The 21,918-nt window shown below is 39.8% G+C and overlaps 1 protein-coding gene across 2 annotated transcripts in view; it reads right to left on the reverse strand.

Annotated features, from left to right (window-relative positions):
* Positions 1–21,918, reverse strand: part of RAB3C (RAB3C, member RAS oncogene family) — a 297,175-nt gene that overhangs the window by 255,917 nt on the left and 19,340 nt on the right. For both annotated transcript variants that reach the window (XM_082725945.1, XM_082725944.1), the window contains exon 2: positions 14,500–14,727. In XM_082725945.1, coding sequence (XP_082582071.1) covers positions 14,500–14,727 — 228 coding nt within the window. The remainder of the gene's footprint in view (positions 1–14,499; positions 14,728–21,918) is intronic.

Raw genomic sequence — 21,918 nt, forward strand, 5'->3', positions numbered from 1 at the left:
GATTACCAAAAGAATTGGTAAGGAAAGGAATTAAAATAAATAATATTACTTTAAGGTTGCAGGTCTCATAAAATTGAATAATTTAGCTTTATGAAAAAAATACACTGCCTTGTTCTTCCTTTGGAGACATGGGTGGTAGAGGTCAGGATGGGTCACGGTTGGCAGGTGGAAGGGAACATGCTTATGCAGCTTCACACAGTGGAGGGCCAACTCTGAATTCTTCAACCTGTGTAGCATACAGGGTTTCCTGGCCTCTCTGTAACTAAACCATATGCCCCAATGGCTTTTGTGGCCCAAGTTCTGAGACCTTTTCAGAGGTTACTGAAGCAAATCCAAGAGGGTAAGACAAAGGATCTGGGCTCACTGGTATTTTTTTCCCACATAGACACTCAGTTTTGAGTGAATATTAATGTATTTCCTTCTGAAGCAGACATTAATGGCCACATATGTGTTCTAAGTGCCAACTCATTAGCAATATCTTGTGCTCAGTAGAATTATCCAGGAAATGCCTCCCTGGAACAGTCAAAGAGGACCATGTGGATAGTGAAAGCAAACAAAATATAAATTTGAAATATACCACGTTACTCAAATTATCAGGAGTATGATCATATGAAGACTATGCCATATAATGTTTATGATACAAATTCTTTAAAATGTACATTTGGGCTCTATACCTTCTTATTTAATAAATGAATTGTTTTATACAGAAAATACTAATCCAAAACTATCTTCTTGGAATGCCTGGGTGGATCAGTCAGTTAAGCGTCTGCCTTCGGCTTGGATCATGATCCCAGGGTCCTGGGATTGAGCCCCACATCGCGTTCTCTGCTCAGTGGTGAGTCTGCTTCTCATTCTACCTCTCCCACCTTGTGATCTCTCTAGCTTTCACTTTCTCTCAAATAAACAAAACAACAACAAAAAACCCTACTTCTTCATTGTGCTAAATACCCACTTTACCCAGTTCCGTTTTACTCTGTGCTGTAGGGGCCTAACCTCAGTGAATTGCTAAAACAAAGCTCCTTTGCTGGCTGCCCAGAAAGCGGGGAGGGGCTCAGCCAATGAGAGGTACAGTTAAGAAGTCAGAGGGCAGGAGGGATGAGAGGTTTGGGTGTTCCTTCCCGTGGCCAGTTTTCTGTTGAGCAGCTGACTGGCAGAAGCTGTGTTATTTAGATAGACCAAGGCTCCAATCCACAGGGCCTCTTCAGCCTCTTCTAAGTCGACAGCTGTGGCTCTTTCTGGTTCCCCTTCCCATCAGTCCAAGAGGTGGTAATAGCCCTCAGGTCTGCACCCTCCCTTATTGCTTCCCAAAATCCAACAGATAGCTTTGTAAAATCAATAAGCTTTCCAAAATTGTCCAGAGTGTTTCTCTCCCAAATACTGTTGACACACGCATCTACTTCAACTCTTTTTAATTTTAGGTCTTCTTTGTATTTTTTAGTTTATACTCTGTAATCTTGCATATGATGCTTTATAGACATTCTAAGATTGACTAAGTTGTTTTCAAAGATTGTAAGCTTTTTGAAGGTGGAGACTTTGTCTTCCATTACTTCATGTCCATTAGTAGTCTGAGCAAAATGGTATGGATCCCCTGGTGCTTAGGTTGCTATTTCTTTTAACTTGCTCGTTGCTTTAACACAGTGATAATGCTCAGGACGAGCAAAGTTAGTGTTAGGAGAGTAAAAGTTGAAGGCAAATCAGAGCATTCCTACCTGAAAATAAGTGTCATCCAGCTTGTGAAATATTCTTTTTCCTTAAATCTGACTTGAGTAATTAAATGCTTCACTGATCCCTAGATTTAAGCTGTGTTTATGTAATGCCAGAAAAACCGGTCAACTCAGTATCACTTAATTTTTTTTAAGATTTTATTTATTTATTTGATAGAGAGAGAGAGTACAAACAGGGGGAGCATCAGGCAGAGTGAGGTGGGAGGAAGCAGACTCCTCATGGAGCAGGAAGCCCAACGTGGGGCTTGATCCCAGGACCCTGGGATCATAACCTGAGCCAAAGGCAGGCTCTTAACTGACTGAGCCACCCAGGCACCCCAGTTCAGTATCACTTTAAATAAATATCAGAAAATAATGACACTTGGTGACACAGACATGTAACTGACAGCTTAAATCAGAAGCTGTCAGTATCACTAGGCAATATCCTAAGGAAATGATAACCCAGTGTTTTAATAACAGCTCTCTATGATTTCAATGATTTATAGTTGTTTTTGTTATATGGAAGGATATCAATTTCATGAGCACTTAAATAAGCTGTATGGGTTTGCCTTCCCCACATAGTTGATGACTTTATCTCAATGTAGAGATGGCTCTAGATACCACAAAACACCTCACTTGGGCATATCAAAACTTCTTCCAGGCTGGTGAGAGAAACCCAGGTGTCCTAAAGACACTTCACCTTGTCCATCTGCTTGGATATTTCATTACCATGTTAGAACACCAGGATTAAGTTCGTCATATAAATGTCTACCTACACTGGAACTAGAAAAGTTAATTAACTTGCCCAAGGTCACAACACCCACAGTCTTGGACTAAAATATGAACTCAGAGACACCTGGGTGGCTCAGTCGGTTAAGCTACTGCCTTCAGCTCAGGTCATGATCCCAGCATTCTGGGATGGAGCCCCGCATCAGGCTCTTTGCTCAGCAGGGAGTCTGCTTCTCTCTCCGCCTCTGCCAACTGCTCTGCCTGGCTTGTGCATACTCTCTCTCTCTGACAAATAAATAAAATCTTTAAAAAAAAAATATGAACTCAGACAACTTAGCTTCAGAATCCATTTTTAATGACAAAACCACTATATGATATTATCATCTTCGGGGATTTTATTTATTTATTTATTTATTTATTTATTTTTATTTATAATTTTTTTTTTATAAACATATATTTTTATCCCCAGGGGTACAGGTCTGTGAATCACCAGGTTTACACACTTCACAGCACTCACCAAAGCACATACCCTCCCCAATGTCTATAATCCCACCCCCCTCTCCCAAACCCCCTCCCCCCAGCAACCCTCAGTTTGTTTTGTGAGATTAAGAGTCACTTATGGTTTGTCTCCCTCCCAATCCCATCTTGTTTCATTGATTCTTCTCCTACCCACTTAAGCTCCCATGTTGCATCACCACTTCCTCATATCAGGGAGATCATATGATAGTTGTCTTTCTCTGCTTGACTTATTTCGCTAAGCATGATACGCTCTAGTTCCATCCATGTTGTCGCAAATGGCAAGATTTCATTTCTTTTGATGGCTGCATAGTATTCCATTGTGTATATATACCACATCTTCTTGATCCATTCATCTGTTGATGGACATCGAGGTTCTTTCCATAGTTTGGCTATTGTGGACATTGCTGCTATAAACATTCGGGTGCATGTGCCCCTTTGGATCACTACATTTGTATCTTTAGGGTAAATACCCAATAGTGCAATTGCTGGGTCATAGGGCAGTTCTATTTTCAACATTTTGAGGAACCTCCATGCTGTTTTCCAGAGAGGTTGCACCAGCTTGCATTCCCACCAACAGTGTAGGAGGGTTCCCCTTTCTCCGCATCCTCGCCAGCATCTGTCATTTCCTGACTTGTTGATTTTAGCCATTCTGACTGGTGTGAGGTGATATCTCATTGTGGTTTTGATTTGTATTTCCCTGATGCCGAGTGATATGGAGCACTTTTTCATGTGTCTGTTGGCCATCTGGGGGATTTTAGATAGAAGTAAGTCTAGACTAGGCCAAAGGTTAAAATAACACCAAAGTGATCAGGAAGATTTAACATTATGGTTGGTAAACATAGAAGTAATAATACAGCAGATAATAATAATAATAATAATAATAATAATAATAATAATAATAATAATTCAGTAGCAAATGGAGGCTTCTGAGAGGTCAGTAGACTTTCCAGCATCCTTACCTCAAAGCTCATGCATGTCAATAAAAAGGTCCTCTTATTCACACTCTGACCCACGGCAATATCTCAAGTGACCTAATGACAGGGAACGTAATTTATAAAATGATATTATGGAAGTAAAGAAAAAAAAAATGGGAAAGCAACTGGAAACATGAAAAGGGAGAAGGTGATATTGAAGAAAGAAAAACTAAGTGTAAATGACCTAAGACCAGAGAAAATATCACATGGTGACCGCCAAGTAGAGGAGTCACCCCTGAAGGACTCATACTGATAATCCTGAGAAGCCACGAAAAATTGGCTTATCTTTCTTGTCCCTTTAAGTTACGTAAATGTGCAATGCAAAAAGATTTTCATTATAATGTTTAATTTGTTCCAAAGTTTTGGCAGTCCAAATATTCAATTATCTGGAACGGTGCTTGTGCCAAATCCCCATTCTCTGCTACTAAAGCTGGTATTCCCATTTTTAGAAAGTTGGAGAGCAGCAGTCTTGGCTATTAGTCCCTGTGGGAACTGGGATGACAGGAGAATCACAAAAGATAACAATCTGGATGGGATATGTGGTCACGATATATTTTTGGAAAAAATTTACTCCATTGATTTTGGCTACTTCCTGATTTTTGTTTTTTTTTAATCTGAGAGTTAATATGTTGAAAGTTACTCTAAAAGCAGTGGGGTAAGTTATGTGTCCAGCAGAGAATTATTTAATCTGAGTCCTGGTTTCCTCATATGTTTAAAAGATCTATGCTAATGTCAACAGTCTGAGGTTGTCATAAGCATTAAAAATAAAATGTGCTCAAGTGCCGGGGTGGCTCAGTCAGTTAAGCACCTCCCTTGAGCTCAGATGATGATCTCAAGCTCCTGGGATGGAGTACCACGTCCAGCTCCTTGCTGAGCAGAAAGTCTGCTTCCCTCCTCTTCCCCTTGTTTGTGCTCTCTCTCTCTCACTCACTCGCTCTCTCTCTCTCAAATAAATTAAATCTTAAAAAAATAATAAAATAAAAAATAAATGTGCTCAGTGGCTCACCCAGAGAATGACTCAAAAGCAGCACTTACAGAGAAAAGGTGTAGCAGAATGGGTTAAGAGAAAAGCCTCCAAAGCTAGGGGGCTCACATTGCTATCTGCTAACTATTTGTTAGCCATGAGACCTTGGGTGAGTTATTCACATTCTTTGTGCCTCCGTTTCCTCATCTGTAAACTGAAGATAAAAATGGCACCTGTCTCATAGGTTTCTGTGAGGACAACAAGACTTAGCACTCATAAAAATGTTCAACTATACCTGGCACATTAGGGATCACTGAGTGTCGTTTGCCTCAGAAATCTGGTGTCCTGCCCCAGTGTCCATTTTCTACCCCACTGCACTGACACATGTGCCTCCACAATCCCCCCATACATTTCTTTCTTGCTGTCACAACAGCTTCTTAGCAGAGTCTGTGTCTTTTAGTCCCTGCAGATATGCAGGTAAAATTTCTGCAAAAATAGTGGTGAACTGCCATGAAGACAACTGAAGATTAGGTTCCTTCCAAGAAGCACCAGCAATGGGTTCACACAGTCATCTGCTCTTTGACAGTTTTGCAGAAGTAATGCGTTTTTAGACCTTGTTCCTTAAAGAAGACCGCCAAACTGTAAATGCTATAGGTTCCAATAATCTAAACTCTCCTGCTCAGAATCCGAGCAGTCAAGATCTGATAAACAAAGAGTAAGCAAGAAACAGTACATGAAGCTATGGTGCAGAAAAAACCCCAGAAAACAAAAACTCTTACTTTTGAAATAGGGGCGGGGGAGGGGAAGGAAGGGGGGATGGGGAGAGAGGGGGGAGTAGGAAAATAATATTCGTCCCTCTTCTTCAACATCTAGCTCCTTCTCACCCTTTGTGTCTTAGCTCAGTTAGCAAATATAACCCTCCTTGAACATCTGACAAAAACAAGCTTCCCCTCCCCCGTTGCTATCTTTCATTTAACAGAGGTTTCTGATTATATATCCATAGCACCATCACAATCTAAAGTTTCTGAGTATTTACTTTCAATCTCAAATTCCTTCCCAGTGTCTGGGCCATAGTAAAAACTCAAGACATGTTGATTGAGTGACCGAATGAGTGAATCAGTGAATACCTAATTCTACTTCATTCGTCAATTTCATGTGTCCCATGTAGCTGCCCTTGGGAAGCCTTCCCCAAGTCCCTAAGCCTGGGTTAGGCTTCTTTCCTATACACCCCGTGTTCACACCTCCAGAGCAGTTATCACAGCAGGTGGAATTCTCTCTTCATTCACTACCTCCCCATCTGACAGTTGGTTCCCACGGCAGAGCCTGCGTATCCTTCACCATGATGTCCCCAGCACCTAGCACAATGCCTACCCCATAGTAGGCACCCAGCAGAAACCTGGTTTGATTAAATTATTTGATGGAGCATAAAAGTCTACAGGTTGGTACGCTGTTTTTAGGAAAGAAGAAAACTCACATTTCTTGTTAATTTTGTGCCTAATGTTGAATAATCGTAAGTATTTGTTACAGCCAATACTTAGTAGGTAAAAGGTGTAGGTGTTTTCTCTCATTTCACAAAGGAGTCAAATGAGGCTCAGAGAAGTCAGGGCTTGAGGTCACAGCTAGTGAGATCAGAGTCAGTATAGGAACCCCAGACCAGCAGGGTCTGAAGTCCCTGCTCATGTTGCTGGACCACTCTGCTCCTTGGGGACACCCATTACATGACCCTGGGGTGCTCCTTTCTTTTGTTTGTTGTCCGGTCTTCCCACATAGCTGGCCATCTCCACTGGGCCAGGAACAAAGTCTTTACCATTCCTCCCATTTTGTCAATGTTAAGAAGGTGGCTTAAACGCAGTGGGATTACAAGCGTTGCTGATTTCAGCTTCCTGAGAGGGTGAATGTTATGCATCTTGACACTTTGCACACAAGCATCAACTTCCTCTCAGGAGTGAAACCAAACACTGTCTTTCTCAATCTCTCAGGGAAAGCAGATGCTAGGTTAGAAGACATGTGAAGTGGGAAAGAACATACAAATGACAGTACCAGGAATGGTTTTGGCAGCAGCTGCTGGCTTCAGGGGTTCTCTTAAGGAATTTACCTGAATGTTAGCTCCTTATAAATGGATGAAAGGATCGGAACACCATCCTGAAATCAGTGGGCAGGGGGATTAGGCTAAATGAGCACCAGATGCAAAGATTACAGGTAGAAATATTTTCCCATTCCACTTTACTCAGACTCTTCCTTCCACATACTCTTCTTTATATGTGTGTTCCCCAACAGTGGAAACAGGCATTCCAGAAATATACAAGGAAGAAGCTAGTTGAATGTGTTCCAATCCCTCCTGCTGTGTATATCTGTGTATTTTAAACATAGATAATGCACAATCCACTTGTGCCGATGGATAGTAAATAAAAAGCAAAACAACAACAACAACAACAATAACAAAAACCTGATTTCTTTTTGTAACCATAAATAATTTCTTGGAACAGGTAATGAAGAAACAAGGGAAAACATGGAGCAATTACATAGTGTGGGGAAAGTACTTGCTAAGGATTACCAGATGTAGGATTTCAGACTGGAGAATCTAAAAATCTCAAAGAAATCACTTGGCTTTCCTGGACTTCATTTACACCACGTAGTCAAGTACATATGGGCTTTGGATAGAGTGCCCTGGTTGGAATCCTGCCTCTAACACAATCTAGCTATGACTTTGGGCAAATTACCTTATCTTTCTGATTCCCCATTCCTTCATCTCTAAAACTGGGCTATTAATACCACCTTCCTTCATGGGGAAAAATAAATTCTAAAATGCATATAAACATAAAGTATTCACTCTGTGGGTCAAAACTGGGTTCAAGAAATGATGCTCTGTCAGTCATATCATCAAATGAGGGGTTAAGCCAGAAAAGGTGTAAGAGCATTTCCTGACCCAACTTTCTAGGTCTCCGAATACTCAGACCCAGAAATGCACGGTGCCGGTGCCAAGAATATCTGAAATCACAAGCATTTGTCAGAGTATCAGTGACAGAGAGTCAATGACAGAAGCCAACCTAGGGCTCCAAGAACTCGCCTTCTGTGTTAGCAGTGTCTTTCATTTTCTGTATTCTGATGTTGTGACACCTGGGGCCTTGTGGGCTCAGGAGGGACAGGCCCTCTCAGAGTTAGCCAATTCCTGGAGACATTAAACAACTTACTGGCAGCTCACTTTCAAATGCAAATGAATGAATACAGAGCTCCAAAGCCCCAACCACCTCCCTTACTGGGCTCCCCACTTTGGCTCACTCTCCACCTGCCCTTATCACCCTGAGGCCAGGTACCAGACAACCAGGGACAGCCTCTATGCCCCCCAGGGTCTGCTGAAATTCTTCCAACTAGGAATCATAAATCTGCTGACCCTGCTGTGCCATTCCCACCACAGAACCACAACAGAGACTCTTGTCACACATCTGTACCCTTTCCTGACCCACCCTGGTGGTTCCCCTCATTCCTCTTACGTCCCCAGCCCCAGCCCATGCCTCCTTCTCTTAAGTATGCTCCTGCATCCATGAGTATAAAAAACTATCTTTTCAATGACAGTTGTCTCCTGATCTGTTGGCCCTGCCATACTTAAATAACAATAAAACCTATATTTTAAAACACCTTCTTCCTCCATGCCTCCCCTAGGGAAGCAGGGCTTGTAGCCTTCTCTGGGTTTCCAAGTCCATTTCTTGTACTAGATTCGAACTAGTTATGCCCAGCATACATGGTTACTATAGGGGAATCAGAATCCTCTTTACTTGCCTGCGGTCCAGCTGCACCTATTTGACAAACAGATGGGACCTTTGTGAAAAGGAAAAGGTGCCTGTCAGGGAAAGCATCAGGCTCAAGTGGCACAGCAGCTGGAGAATGACCCCACTTGACCCTGTGGCCGGTGCCCTTGACCACTGTCTAACTGTGTGTATCTTTATGTGGCAGCTCTGGATCCTGAACATGCTGAAAGTCAGTTTCTGAGTAACTAAGCCTGGTCAGAACTTCAGAAATGAAGTAGAGAGGAGGAGGGGGGAAAGGGAGAGAAAGGAAGCCGAAAGACAAGGAGCCATAAAGGGCAGTGCAAACAGCAATGCTCTCTGTCTGCTGCCTACCTGCCCCTCTACCCATTTAAACCTATGTTACCTAAGCTATGGCTTTTTCAAGTTCAGTCTTCATTCGTTAGAGTCAACACTGATTTTTGGTCTTAAATAATGTAGACCCAACTGAAAAAGGATACCCAGGTGCTTTCTTTAAGCAAGGGAAGATGCCATTTATTCAGCAGAGCCACACTGTGAAGTCTGGCTACCTACATAGTCTAATTTCAATAACTGCCAGTACTTCTTGCTTTGCAATTTGCTATAAACCTCAGTGCTCTCATACTAGTAATCTAAATACTAAAAATAAATACAAGTAATATTCATCTTAGTAATTGAATCCCTAGCATTTCTCAATCTTCTCATTGGGAAGACATCCACTCTACATAGGCCTTCTCAAAGCTAAACTATTTTTAAAATTAGAAGCAAAATTACACAGACCCCAGCTGCAAAATACTTTTCTCCAATTAAAGTGAAAAACCACACTAAATTTCTCTCTAATATATTCATAATAGCATTAAGCAGACACTAAAAAAAAAAAAATAAAGAATCAGACCAAGTACTTTGAATCTTTATAATTTTCAAAATTTTTGATTTGAGAATCATAAAAATGATAATAAAATGAAAATGCAATGAGAAATGTTAATTAGGTGAATGATAAAGGGATTCATGAATATATTAATGGAATATAAAGTTTGTAACTAAGTACAAATGATCGATGATATTTATTCCAAGGCAGTAATGAACTTCCACAGAGAGAAGGTGTAACATGACCAGGAAGAAATGTCAATGTTTTCTAGTAGCTGTTAAAATGCTTTCTTTGAATATGGACTGTCCAAAATCCAATAAGCAATCCAGTTTGTGGACTCAGAAACCCCCTATGCTGCACATGCAAAAGTAAACCACTGAGAGGAAAACAGGAGAGTCTTCCTACCTAGGCTCTTCTACCTGACATATTAGAAATACTACTTGAGGGGCGCCTGGGTGGCTCAGTGGGTTAAGCCGCTGCCTTCGGCTCAGGTCATGATCTCAGGGTCCTGGGATCGAGTCCCGCATCGGGCTCTCTGCTCAGCAGGGAGCCTGCTTCCTTCTCTCTCTCTCTCTCTGCCTGCCTCTCAGTGTACTTGTAATTTCTCTCTGTCAAATAAATAAATAAAATCTTTTAAAAAAATAAATAAATAAATAAATAAAAATAAAAAAAATTAAAAAAAAAAAGAAATACTACTTGAAATCTTGAACTTTCAAATATTTCAAATACTTGAAATCTGGGCTCAAGTTTGATGTTCCTGTGCCTGGTGGATTCCACTGGCAACCAAGCAGATTCATCACAGTTGTCATAACATAGCACTTACCTTGAGTTAAGAGTGGACTTGGTATTATAGTAATCATACTGGCTCAACTAGTGGGAGACCTGCTGTGGCACTGATTATAAGTTAAAGCCAAATATTTATCTTCCCTATGTCTTGGTTTCTTTACCTAGAAGTAGTCCTATTCATGGACAGTTTAAAACTCATGAAATAATCAGAATCATATCAACAACCTCAGCCAGTCTGGGTAAAAATATGAAACTTTCAGCCCCTGCCCCAAATCCCATCCTCTGGGAGGGGAGAGTTAATCGCCAAGTGCTAATGGATTTAATCAACAGTGCCTATGTAATGGAAGCTCCATAAATATCCTAAAAAATGAAGTTCATTTGGTGAACACAACAAGATGCTGGGAGTATGGCATGCTCAGAGAGGGCATGGAAGCTGTGTCTATCCTCCTTCCTTGAAACTGCCTTATTTATCTCTTCTGTTTGACTGTTACTGGGTTCTAGCCTTTATAATAAACAGGTAATATTAAGTGAACTGCTTTCCTGAGTTCTGTGAGTAATTCTAACAAATTGACTCTGGAGGCTGAAGTAATGGGACCCCCCAATTTAGAGCCTGTAGGTCAGAAGCATAGGTAGCCCAGACTGGTGACTGGAGTCTGAAGTGAAAGAGGCAGAATGAGGCCCTTTATCTCTGGTCTGTGTTAGCTCCATATAGTTAGTATCAAAACTGAACTAAATTATAGGACAGCTAGTTGATGGCTGGAGAGCTGAAGCATTAATTGATCTTCTGACACCACACATTTGGTGTCAGAAGTGTGAGGAGGAACAACTGTGTAGCATAGGCTAAGATGATTGTGGATATACAAAAGAATCAGTTACAAGTTAATACAAGTACATAAAAATACCATAAGGTGGGAAAAATGGTTAATTGGTTATTAAAATACAATGAGATGAAAAATCATCAATGCCAAATATATTCCCAAATAAATGAGTTGAAGATGTTAAATGATAAAAACTGTACAAAATTAAATATTTTTCAATATATTTATATGACTGCATAAAGCAAGGATCCCTAGAATTACTGTAGGTATATCTATACTTAGGCATACCACCCTATTATCCTTTATCCTATCATCCTTGGCATGCCTCAATTCATTAAACAGGCCAAAATTTTTCAAAGTTTTCTTCATTTAGGATTGCCATAATTTAAGATTGCTATCATCACAAAAACACCACCACATTCCATAAGACTTCTTAATTATGGCATCTTGGTAAAGGGGAACAAACCCAAGTATTAGTATCTGACAGACCCATCTTGGAATCAGCCACACATCACACTTGATCTTGGGCAAGCTACTAATCTTGTCCCACCTTCAGATTTCTCAAATAAAATAAGAATAATAATGATAAATGCATAGTTATTATTAATAATGCAAAAGCTATGTGTTTAAGTTAGAGAGACCTTCCCAACAAAAATGGCTCTGGGATCTAGAAGAGCAGTGAAGGTGCCTGGGACTAATTTCCAAGCTCTTAACACCAGTTCTAATTAGAGTTGGAAAACTACAGAGTTAAAATAAGTAGAAGAGTAAGAGTCTATTATAAACTGCCTAAAGAATACTTGTCTGTGTACATACCCACATCTTTAAATTTACAAACCATCAATAAATGCTAGTTACCTATAATAGTTATATAATTGGTATTTCTTTATGTAAGTATATAATTACTCTGTGAATGTTAGTTTATTTTTCCAATCAACTCTAAGTTCAATCTTTTTGTAGTACTTCTTTTGAATGTTTCACAGTCTACGAAACCAGTTGGTATACAGTAATTTATACCTTTAGAATCATAGGTTCATTAAAAGTTCCTAATAACCCTAAAGAAGAAGAAATGAGACTGCCTTAATTGCAAAGGTAACAGTGGCCATCATTACTACTGTTGTGAGTAAGGAGAAGGCAAGGTGAAACATTCCTGAGTGGCTGACCCCTAAAGGAGAGTGGATATCCACCAAATGGGAAAAATGGAACCCCCAGAATGATGTCCTGCACTGAACTGGCTGTGAGGAGAGTTGGAAGTTTTGGAAAAATGGTGGACTATGGAAGAAAAATTTTAAAAGAGTTATGTCAGGGCTTCTTGAGTAAAGTGATGGGAGGTGAGAAGCTTGAGGACGCAGCTTACGGACTGATTCAAGCTTAGGGTGGCTCAAAGGAGAGCAATTTTCATCCAAGAGTAAGACCTACAGAGAAATAACTTCATTTTAACCCCCCAGAGAGCTCAATGAATCAGCTCTGGTCTGGTACTAGCTGAATGCTTTTGAAGAAAATATTTTTTGTAAATAGGAAATACTTTATAATTCTCAAAAATCTCTTATATTATTTCAAATGTATCTGTTTTGCATTAAGAACAGATAATTCTATATTACTACATTTCTGTCAAAAACCTCGATTGAGAAGTTGCTAGAGATTATTAGATAGATTTAACATACCATCCATCACAACATCCATCGTTAGGCATCTGTAAGGTATGAAGCAGTGAGGAGAAACAAGGAGCTGTCAACCAAAGGAATGACTGATATTTTAGTGGTAGAAACAACATGGTCAGAGAATTGAGAGATGTGTGGTTACAAAATTAATTTTCAATTTTCAAAATTCGTCAGAGTTAAGGGGCCTTTCTTAAACCTGAATATGAAAGTTATCCCAATATGACAGTGGATTGCCTAGAGCCCAAAAGGAAGAGAATAAATCAGGGCCCAAACACGAAGCAATGAACACAGCTCTTTTTGTCTCCATAGATGGGCTGTGTGTTTAAGTTCCAAAGAGGAACCCTCCCAACAAAAATGGCTTTAGGGGTTGGAAGAGTAGTGAAGGAGCTGGGACTACTTCTCCAAGTTCTTACACCAGTTCTCATTAGACCTGGAAAACTCCAGAGTTAAAATAAGTAAGAGTATGATTCCATTATAAGCTGCCTAAAAGGATACCTCTCTGTGTACATCCCTACATCTTTGAATTTACTCCTAGGAGCTTTAAGATAAAAGTCACTCAGTTTATACTGACATTTTAATAAAGTGTTTTTATTTTTTAGAAAAGTTTAAATGTTGTACTCTGGGATTTATCTTTCTTTCAACTCTCCATATTTGAGGAAGGAGATTAATCATCAGTGCTACAGATCTACCCTGGGGCTAGCACAAAATGATAGTAGATATCAGAAATGTCTCAGAAGAAGATAGAAAACACCTCTTGAAAGGAAATGCCTGTTTGTAGCGCCAGTCAATTGGAGTGGCAGAGGCACAAATAAACAGGAAAAAAGAACCAAAACTTACTATGGAAAAATTCCACACCATTGTACTCATATATTACATGATACACACAAAAAAATGCATACTACATAATTCTCTCTTGGTATGGTATGACTAAGTTTCACTCATTCTTATATTACCTTGACCTGTTATCCACATACAGGTTTTTTCTGTTTTTTACTTGCTATTCTCCCAAATGTTTCCGAACAATTTAGTTAAAGAAATTTTGATCTTCTGCATCAGTAGAAAGAGGTAGAAAGTTAGCCAAATGTTCTCAAAACTTATTGGGAAACCTTCTGCTTAGAGGAAAACGCTGTTATCAAGTAAATATTTTATTTCATTTGTTTTGTTTTGTTTTTTTTGTCTGCATAAATGTAACTCAAAGAGCTGAGAAAACAATCTGTGAAGTATGAGTAGACCATGTTCAAAGTTTTCTCTGGGGCTTTATAAAGGAATCAAACCTAAGTTTTCTTTATACATGGTCATTTACCTTCTTCTTTATAATGCCCAGGACAGCATGCTTCCTATGACCTAAAAGGCTAGACTGACTTTGCCTATTTTGGAGATTACAAAAGTGGCAATGAGGGCTGCACGGACTTGTCCAAAGTCATACAGATGATAAAAGGGATAGCCTGGCTTCTCACTGATTGTTCCTTCTACCACCAACACAACACATATTTGGACTCTAAGAAGGATCACTTGACAACAAGGCATAATTCAGTCTCCATACTTTAGAGAGGCATCACTCTACTATCTTTGAAATAGAATAGAATTTTTCAAGCAAAGAACCTGGAAATGGGGCCTGTGGACACCATGGGGACAGAACAAGGCAGAAAGCATTTCCCTTAAATACATCTATGTTCAATGCTCTCAACTGAAGAACATTGTTATTTCAAAGTCACTTACCCAAATCTGAAGCTTGATTCTCTTTTCATTTTTGAATACAGTTTTTACTTTGAAATCGATCCCCACTGTGCTGACAAATGCGGATGTAAAGGAGTCATCTGCATAACGGAACAGGAAAGATGTTTTCCCCACACTGCTATTGCCGATGATGAGCAATTTGAACATGTAGTCAAAGTTCTGATCAGAGGAGTCTTTCTGGCCATACCGGGCATCTTGGGAAGAGGCCATCTGTGGTTTAAAAAAAAAGAGAGAGAGCAAGAAACATGGATCAGTCTTCCATTCGATATGAAGCTTGCAGCACACTCGTTATTGGCCTTGCCCAGAAACAGATGTCAGACCACTCAGGAGACCAGTTGAGAATCCTCCCCAGTTTCCCTCTGATGCTGGTATCCATGGCAATAATTCCCTGCTGGAAGACAGAACAGCAAATCTTACAGCTCTTTCCAGCTGTGTTGGTGTTTGTCACAGCTCAGCATTCAGAACCAATCAAAGACACCAAAGGAGACATCTATAAAGGTTACATGAAAAGCAAAGATATGAGGAACTGGCCAGAGCATGTGGGCTCTGAAACTTTATAATCCCAGTGATGGACACACCAAAGTGGCTGAACAGCAGGGTGTTTCTTACTGAATCATCTGAATATTAGAATCTCTCTTATTTCCTAGGAGAGTGTACCCAAAGCATGTATATATTTCATCTGTTAACATCACATTAAAGCAACATCCTAAAATAAATGGCAATCCCTTCAAATTAAAAGTGATGATGGCAAGTATTTATGGTTCAAACACTGTATGAGAAACTTACCTAACCTAACAACAACCCAATGAAGTAGATTCATATTTAAATGAGAAAATTGAGGCTTAGAGTTATTGAGTAATGTGCTCAAGTTCACACAGGTGATGAGTAATAGAAGACAGAATTCAAATCAGGTAATGTCACGATAGGACTCATGTTCTTAACCTCTATCCTGGTTCTCAATCATGACTAGGGAGATATGCATATCTGCTCTAAAAGACAATGTAGGAAATGTGCATTATGAATTATCACTGAAGAATCCTACCTGGGTTCAAACCTTGGCTCTACCATTTCCTGGCTATGGGACTTTGGGTTGGTTTATTATTTTAAAATGGTGTGCATCAGTTTTTTCTCTTACATGAAATAGAAAAAAAATATGATCTAACTTAGAACATTTGTAAAAGAATAGATGGCATATCTGTAAAGCAGATATGTAAAGTACCTAGGATGGCATAGAAAATGATCTTCATTATTAATTATAAATGCTTTAGATGGATGTTAATTTTTTTCCTCACTTGATCACCTTAATATCTCCAAAGCTGATGCTGCATTATTTCTAAAGGATTTTATTCATTTATTTTAGGGAGAGAGAGCAAGCAGAGGGAGGAGCAAAGGGGGAGGGAGAGGGAGAGAATCTTGAGCAGACTCTGGGCTGAGCACAGGGCTAAAGTGGGGCTCGATCCCACAATACTGAGATCATGACCTGACCCGATACCAAGAGTCGGATGCTCAACCAACTAAGCCACTATGGCACCCAGTGATGCTGCATTTAAGTGCCATTTGGCTCAAAAGAAATGTTCAGATGGTAAATCCCACTGGTTAGTGCACTTACTTACATTTTCTTTGGCAATTGCTGTGTTATCCAACATAATCCAATATAGAAGCCACTAGTCCTTTTATTTAATTAAAGTTAATTAAAGGGGCACCTGGGTGGCTCAGTGAGTTAAGCCTCTGCCTTTGGCTCAGGTCGTGGTCTCAGGGTCCTGAGATCAAGCACCACATTAGGCTCTCTGCTTGGCAGGGAGCCTGCTTCCCCCTATCTCTCTGCCTGCCTCTCTGCCTACTTGTGATCTCTCTCTCTGTCAAATAAATAAATAAAATCTAAAAAAAAGTTAATTAAAATTACATAGAATTTAAAATTTAGTTCCTTAGTCACACCGGTCATGTTTCTAATGCACAATAACTGCAAACTGCATGTGGCCAGGAGCAAAAGTATTGGACAGGTACAGAGCATTGGCATAACTGCAGAAAGTTCTATTGGGCAGTGCTAGGCTAGGCAGATAGTCTTTTTTGCACTTCCAATAAAATCTGATTAATAATTATCTTTCTTTTGGGGAAGGTGGTCAAGAGGGAAGCCTCAGAAGTTAGTAGATAGTAGAATGCTTGAAACAGTAAGTAGTACTCAACCTCATCTAAGACATCAGTTGTTGAAGTCACATGCATTGTGTTTATACACAATTAAGGGAAAGGAGAAAAAGGAGATGGTGAGATAACATATTCTCTTTCTACAAATACTTAGTGCCGGTAAGAGAACACAATTATATGTATAGGAACATAAGAATAAGGATAAACAGAAAATCTGTATATATTATTAAATTTAAGGTTAATACAAATTTTGAATGCATTTCACACTTATTAAATATCAGCTTACGCATTTGTTTTTTTAAGTCCATGTAACCACACCGATGTCTTCAATAATTACAACTTGGAATGAGTGTTGACAAGTGAAACTGGGCCACTACAACAGGCAGATATTGTGATTTTCCTTTCTGGCTCAGGCATCTACTGGCTAAAGTAAACCTCGCCCAACACAAGCACCCAGCCAAGGACAAAAACAGGATTATAACTCTGGACTGTAAGTTTGAACAACGATGTCTTCCTCTGATGACTTCTGAAGCCCCAGAACAGTCAGGAAACTGTTTCATGTGACCACCCCATTCCTGCAGACATAGTCCTTTCACCAATTACAACAACCCTGCTCCCTTCTGAAAGTACTAAGTTCAGCCAGACCTGCAAATAAGATCTTTTACATGAACCAGCCCAGATCCTAGGTCCTGGGTTAAGAATGTTCAGCTAAGCCACAGTCAGAAAATAGACACTACAACTTTTCTAGAGCTGCCCATTCTCAGCCCGATAACATACCATATACTGCATCCCATCACTATAAGGTGGTATCCAGCTGAGTCCTGTGGCTCTCCAGGACGCATCAACAAGAAAACATGACCTACAGCTGCTATCAATTTCAAGTCCTATTCCAAAAGTAGATTCTAAAACCTGTAGCAATGTCAACTTCATCAATATATAGACTTTTTGACTATAATTACAGAGATTTAGATGTAGAAAACCATATTGGGGTTTTCTCTGGTATGAGAAATTGAAAACATTCAATTTCAAGGGCTGATACATCTTGCAATGTTGGCAGCAAAGAAGGTGCTATTTTTTTTTTTTTTACTATTTCTTGATTTATATACCCAGTAAGATTCACAAAGAGCCAATAAAATGTGCATTGGGAATGCAGACGTCTTTCATTAAAATTCAGAATAATGAAATACAACCTGGCCCAGAGGATCGAGAAAAAAACATCCCTAATCTTACTGAAAACAGAAATGAAGTGGTCTGACAGCATATGAATGTCAAAGACACTTGTCTTCACTATGTCAATTTACTGACACTTCTAAATACTAAGTCATCTGAACATTCTCATAGTTTTCATGGAAAAATACAGCTGATATTTGAAATGTGAGTACACATGAAGTAACCTCCCAGAAAGTAAATAAGATATCATAAAATATATATAAAAGATAACTCTTTAAAAAAAGATGACTCTTTAAATTGCATTAATCTTGAATTTAAAAAAATCAAGGAATTGGAAAGCATTTACAAGGTAGTCCAACTTTCTACTCATTCCAAGAGTCCCTTCTGCTGGCATCTCAGGATCTCAGGTTAGTATTAGAGCCAAGCCCGTCACACAGAGTGACAAAAAGTTTACGAGATTGTGAAGCACCATAATCCACTGCTGAACTGCAATTGTTATCAATTTCTTTCTTAGAGTAAAGTTAAAATCTCCTCCCTATAGCTTCTGCCCACGTGTTCTAGATTCTGCCTTATAAATCAAGACAGTTGATTCCTCTCCCATCTGAGAGAGCTCCATGTGACTGAAGGAACAAATCACAGCCCCATACACTTTCTCTCTCTTGGATGATCCCAACTGCCTTCCCCTTTTCCCCAAGAAGTCATGTTGGAAAAATCCCCCACATCCTGCTAGATTAGCTGACATCTCTCCAGATGTTAAAGTCCCATGTGTGGCTCCCAAAATTTGTCACAATATTCCAGATACAACAGTGCAGAATAAAATGAGACTATTATATTTTATCATAGCTCACTTAAGTCTTTTAAATGCTCAGGACATTTTTCACATTAACTGTAATAAACATAGATCTTCCTTATTCCCATTCCATACTTGGGTAATTGATTTTCTTTCATGGAAATGCCAACCTTTATACGTACCCTGTTACATTTCCTCTTGTTTGTTTTGATTTATAATTCAATTTTGATCTGATAACTTTATGTCCTTTCATCAAAACACTGGCTATCCCTTCCAGATTTATGCCACTCCAAATTTGATCAGGATGAATTTTGCATATTCATTTAGGCTCTGATCAAAATGCTAATCAGTTTTACCCCACTGAATATATATATAAATCTATAGATGAGACCTCTACAACTTGTCATCAAAGAATTTGGCGAACTTAAAGCAGACCTTAACCTCTGGGACTTGGTGCACTGAGAATCCATTGTGCTGTCCCATTAGGTGTGCTTTGGTTCAACAGCAGGTGAACAAATCCTGGATTTAACCGATATGCCAGTTTTAATTTTAATCCTAGTTTCCCCAGAAGCCCTACTAACTAGGACCATCTGACTAACACATGCAATCACAGATTATTTCAGAATTTTTGACATTTGTTTTTCAGAATAAACAGGAAAAGCAAATTACTTCTAGGGATGCCTCTGGGCACTTAAGAATCTAAATGACATTAAGCTATTTTGTGGATCTCATGAGAAAAACAAAAAGAAGTCATTCTAAATGTACTACATTCTCAGCACTACTAGTGATAACAGCCTGAGGGTCAATGAGAAGATGAACAAAGATGGATAAATCATCCAGAAAAGGACATGCAGTTCTTTGAAACTGGAAGGATGAAAGTGAGGATGGGACATATGTATTGGAAGTAGGGAAATGCATCAAGTGATTTCAAATCTTAATCATTGTTGCCTGGGGAAAAAAACATCATAATAAAAATAATTATTCCTGAGAGCTCTAAAGTCAAAACTAAAATTTTAAAATCAATAAGGAAGGGCCCCTGGTGGCTCAGTGGTTTAAAACTCCTGCCTTCAGCTCAGGTCATGATCCCAGGGTCCTGGGATATAAATAAATAAATAAATAATTTTAAAAAAATAAAAATAAAATCAACAAGGAAAATATGAGACGTTAGGATTCCCAAATGTCTGTCATCTGGTCCCCAGGTGATTTCTCCTGGAGAAATCCTGGTCTGCACAGTTTGTTGCCTCCCTGTTTGTCTCTCAGAATGGATCAAAATTGTGATGCTCTCGGGGCGCCTGGGTCGCTCAGTGGGTTAAAGCCTCTGCCTTTGGATCAGGTCATGATCCCAAGGTCCTGGGATAAAGCCCTGCATGGGGCTCTCTGCTCAGCAGGGAGCCTGCTTCCTCCTCTCTCTCTCTGCCTGCTTCTCTGTGATCTCTCTGTCTGTCAAATAAATAAATAAAATCTTAAAAAAAAAAAATTGTGATGCTCTTTGCAGTCTCTGGCCAGCAATTTCTGTGTGTGTGTGTGTGTGTGTGTGTGTGTGTGTGTGTGTGTGTGTGTGTGTCTGCTGCTCTTGGCTTTGGAATGAGCCAGTAGAGAAGCAATAAAACACTGCTCATGCCACTGTGGACACATCACCGCTGAGCTGAGAAGATGCTGTCCAGGAAATTGGAAGTAGCCAAGACATGAGATAATTCAAATTCTAACCCTGGCTCTGAAGCAAAGGGCCTGGAAAAGTAGGGCAGACTTCAGCAATCGCCCTTGTCTCTCTTCTTCATGTCAGCAGGGAGTGAATTACTCTTTCATGGGACTCACGGGAGAATGTATATGATGGTATGCCAAATGATAGCAATGCTTCCAAGATGGAAATCACTGCATATTTTAAAGGTGTTGTTAGGCTATGACCTATGCCCATCTCTGGATCCCCATCTCCTGCACAGCTTCTCTCATAGATGAGTAGAACTTTCAGCTTCTGCACAGAAAGATGGTAAAATCACTGCAGTAACAATCCTACGGACACTGTACTGTGTGTTTTCCACACATCATCATACCGCATCCTTTCACAGCCCCAGAATATCAATATCTATTAGTAACCCCATATGAGCGAAACAGTATGCTCTGGGTGTATTTGAAAAGGGCTCCTTCTCCCTTTGCCTGCCAAAAGCATGAGGGGATTTTCTCTAACCCTCACTGTGAGAACTTGACAGGGGTCCTGAGGGCAAAACTCACAAAGTGTGTCCTCCCTGAAACTGCACCCCCTAGAGCTTTAACTCTTGGACTTGTCTACCCTGAGCCACCAGCAACTCATCAATTACAGCTTAGGTTTTCTTACCCCAGTACTGGTTCCCATGAGAGTTTCTGTTCCAGGAATTTGTGATTTTCTTTATCAGGTTATTGGTCTCTCCCATCTAAGGGGCAGCATTTTTCTCTGTGACCTCAATTCTCTGATGAATCTAAGAGTTGGTAACTTTCATTTTATTTCATTTTTTTCTTGTGTGAGGATGAGAGTAACAACTTCCAAGCTCTGTATGCACTGGAGTGGAAACCCAAAGTCTTTATTCACATTTTGAAAAAGAAATTAAGGCCAGAGTATTTGAGAGGAAATTTAGGTAGAGGGTTCCTTGTTTTTCAGTAGGGTCTCTTGATTTCTCTCAGCTCATGTGCTGAGCCTTCATCATCTAGACAAAATATGTTCTTCAAGAGTTACAGCTCTATGGGTTCAGCTTGCTCACTCTTCTCTTTGCCAAACTAACAGCCTCAGGATTCAACCACAGAGGAGACTACTGGAAGAGGTAAGACTACCTCTTCTTTTACTTCTAGAAAAAAAAATCTATTCCTTTACTGAAGGCAGGCATGATCTAATCTTAATATATTTTAAAATTCATTATAATGGTTTTTGAATCTTCTGGGAAATTTAGATGTATACAGAAAAATAAAGAGTATCAAACCATGTAAAAATTATTCCTACTAGTGTCAAAGACCACTGTTCTCCAGCCCACACTGGAGTTCACTCTTGGTATAGTTACAGAGGGTTTCCAGAGGGAGAGAGCACTTGTACGGGGGCTGTGCTGCAGCATAGTACAGGGGATGCCTAGGCCACAGAGAGAAGAGTGTAAACAAGGTTTTCTGGGAAGGGAACCACATGGCTGGCTGGGAGAGCTCTCCAGACGGGTAGGATGTAATCCTGACAGCGGCAAAGTAGCAGAGCCCTGGTCCCAGTAGTGCCTGCACATCTTCATGAATGCTGAAGCCAGAGGGTCATTAGTGTAGTCCTGTGATGCTGATGAGCACCCTAACTA

Source organism: Mustela nivalis, assembly GCF_964662115.1.
Source record: "Mustela nivalis genome assembly, chromosome: 3".
In the NCBI taxonomy this organism is placed as follows: domain Eukaryota; kingdom Metazoa; phylum Chordata; class Mammalia; order Carnivora; family Mustelidae; genus Mustela; species Mustela nivalis.